Source organism: Frankliniella occidentalis, unplaced genomic scaffold, assembly GCF_000697945.3.
Source record: "Frankliniella occidentalis isolate FOCC.00 unplaced genomic scaffold, Focc_3.1 Scaffold36, whole genome shotgun sequence".
Lineage (NCBI taxonomy): Eukaryota > Metazoa > Arthropoda > Insecta > Thysanoptera > Thripidae > Frankliniella > Frankliniella occidentalis.
Genome location: NW_026267166.1, coordinates 2,472,927 through 2,476,092, shown reverse-complemented (window position 1 = coordinate 2,476,092; position 3,166 = coordinate 2,472,927). Strand labels below are relative to the sequence as shown.

General features: G+C 59.7%; 1 protein-coding gene across 1 annotated transcript in view; it reads left to right on the top strand.

Annotated features, from left to right (window-relative positions):
• Positions 1–507: 507 nt before the first annotated feature.
• The window catches only part of LOC127748699 (uncharacterized), a gene marked incomplete at its 3' end in the record, with an annotated part of 17,099 nt that continues 14,440 nt past the window's right edge, over positions 508–3,166 (top strand). The window contains 2 exon segments of the mRNA XM_052266253.1: positions 508–1,343; positions 2,957–3,147. Of these exon segments, the coding sequence (XP_052122213.1) occupies positions 908–1,343; positions 2,957–3,147 (627 nt within the window).

Below are 3,166 nucleotides of genomic sequence, written 5' to 3'. Positions count from 1 at the left end.
CCCCCCCGCGGCCGGGCGACGCGCCGAGTACTGAGTCAGAGGAGGCCCTGCGGCACCCTCCCTGGTAAAGATGGTCGAGGGTAATGTGATGACGCCCAGCATGATATGATGATTGTGGTGGAGTCAAAAAATGGTGGCCTTTATCATCGTCGCCTGTTTCGCCATGATGACCCCTCGCTCTCTGCGTCGCCGACCCTTAACCCGGAAGAAATGAGGAAAGTCGTTGAAGGGAAGACTTATGAGCACGCCGTCGTTCAGCCTCATTTCCCCCGTGTCCGTCCACAGAGCGGCGCACCACCAGAGGAGCCATGCTGTGTGCCGTCCTCTGTCCCGGCGAGCGGTCTGCTCTGCGAAAGAGAAGGTGACATGGTCCTCTGGGGATGCTGCCGAGGGGGAGGGGGACAGACACAGCCACACACACACACACACACACACAAACACGCGCGCGCGCGCAGGATGCCAACAGCAGCAGCCGCAGGGCCGCCAGCCCGCGGGGCCGCACCCCGCCGTCAGTCCGCTCGCTCCCGCCGCGCGTCGCGCTCCCCGCTGCACTCGCACGCGTAGGCGCAGTAGGCGTCGCCTCCCCCGGCAGCCCCGGACACGCCTCATCGCCGTGAGCCCTCCCGCGCGTCGCGCTCCCCGCTGCACTCGCACGCGTAGGCGCAGTAGGTGTCGCCTCCCCCAGCAGCCGCAGATACGCCTCATCGCCGTGGGCCCGCCGAGCGCAGCGCAGCGCGCCGCCCGCAGTGCGGCCATGTGACGGCGCCCCGACGGTGTCGGCGGCGACCCCTTCGACTTGTGACCACGTGTGACGGTGTGACTGTGGCGACGTGCTCTTGATCGCACTGTCGTCACGCCGGCTGTGAGTGACCGCGCGAGTGCGGACCGCGAGTGACGAACTTTGAAGATGGCGCAGCCACCGGCGTCCATCCTGAAGCAGAGCTCAGACTACGGGCACCAGACCCGCACGCCCCCCAGCGACGAGCCGCCCCCGAACCTGCCCCCGAGGAAGCAGTCCCGGCCCCGCCTCCAGCTGCCCGCCCTCAAGATGCCCGCCCGCAACCCGCAGCACCCGCAGCTCCCGGTGCCGCTGACGGCGGGGACGGTCCCGGGGACGGCGGGCGTGACCTGGGGGCCGGCGCACCACGGCTACCCGGGCTACCCGGGCTACCCCGGCGCGCACGCGGCGCACGCCTACCCCAGCATGACCCCCATGCCCATGACGCCCGTCTCGGGGCTCATGGGCGGCGCGGCGGGCGTGCCCATCGGCATGGCGGGCGCGCTGGGCAGGTTCAACGTGTACCCCACCAAGGCCAGCGAGTTCATGTTCAAGCAGTTTGCCGGTAAGCACCATAGGGCCGGGCCTCCTACTCCACACGCCCCAGATTCCCAGCAAGCGAGAGCGAGGGACCAACAACGGAAAGACAACCGAGGAGTATAGATGGGGAAACGTGAGGAGGAAACCGTTTGTGTGGCAGTGGAGCACCTGCCGCCGGCCTGCCGCGCCGCGCGTGTCTGCGCCTAAGTACAGTAGGCGCAGGGGCGGCACGGACGAGTGAAAGTTTATTTACTGAGAACACTCTGAACTAGGCTGGATGGTAGTTTACAGAAATGTGCAGCAGGCCCGCTTACACATAGGACACCGAAGAAACTGGACAACAGTTTCAGTCCGAGCGGCATTTAGAACGTACCTAAGATCATGAAAACGGATTATGATGAACCCCGAGGCACTCGCGCACTCAGAGCTATTAGAGCAGCCCGACGGACAACACCTGAGTAAAGTAGGGCCCGGCCGGCCGGCCCCGCGCCTAACGCCGAGCAGCACGGCGACGGCGAGCGGTTGTTTATGTAGGTGATGGAGCGGGATTCCACTCTGCCCCGATCCTCTTCATTTTGATTGAAGATGGGCGCACTTCGCCACGAACCGCGGCCCCACCGTGCGCCAGCTAAAGGGGAGGATCAAAATGAAAATGAAAAGCGTAGCCGCGGCAATCTAACGTGTCGTGTTTCGATGTATCGCCTTGTCAACCGACCAGACCACTAACCCCACCACCTCCACCCCTCTTTCCAAAGAAAACGCCCCCTCACAAACACACACACGCACACAGCAAAACGATCAAGACAAGCGCGTAACGCGAAAAAATAAATAATATTCTCGGAACGGCAAAATTATTTCTGACACTACGGCGCTTGCTTACGAGGTGCGAGGAGGAGGATGATATTTCGCGGGGCAGAAAGGATCTGGCCGGGCGCCCAGGACCAGCGGCGCGCCGGGGACGCTAGGAGGAGGGGGGGGGAGGGGCGCAGGTGGGCGCGTAACAGAGCCGGACTCCCTCCCATTCTCTCAACAACAAACACTCGCTCACCTGAAGAGACGACTGGATGCATGCGGGGAGACAGAAGCAGGCTGGCGCCCAGAAATATCAACGATTTCATAAATGAAATCAAAATTAATTATATGGGAGTGAACTCAAACCCAGCCCTGAAAGTGAAAATGGTATGACACAAGTTAAACACCACTGCCACTGATCAAGAGTTTAATTTACGTTTCTTTTCATTTTAACTGTCCAAATGATTCTTTAACATGATTCGAGTCATGTGTTTACAACGCATGTTTAAACTGTCCAAATGGTTCTTTAAGAGTCGTCTTTGAAAATATTAGGGTGATTGTTTGCCACACAAATGTTGCACTGCAAAACGTCCCATTTCTCCCCAAAACTTGAGTATTGCATGTCTGCACATGTTTCTAAACGAGTCATGTGTCTACAACACGAAATTTCACACATTCAAGACAACGACATGCCCGGATGCACCCCCGCACGTTTTGCAGTTTGCAGTTTGTATTTGTGGCAAAGTTAGTTTTCGGTTAAGAAAAATTATAACCATACTAGTTGCCAGGAACATTCAATGTCGCCTCGCTTTCGGACACTGACTGTCCCCTCTTCTCCGTCCTCAGGCTTCAAGGACTTCACAATGAACACGGCCAAAATCGGGCTGAGCCATGGCGAGAAGACTGCGTTCTGGCTGCACGGCAAGGTGTCTAGCTGGAGCCGGCGCTGGTTCACCCACATCTTCCTCTTCCTCGTCGTGTTCGCCTACAGTCTGCTGGGCGCGCTCATCTTCGTGGCCGTGGAGGGCACCAACGAGGTAAGGGGGCGGGGCGGGT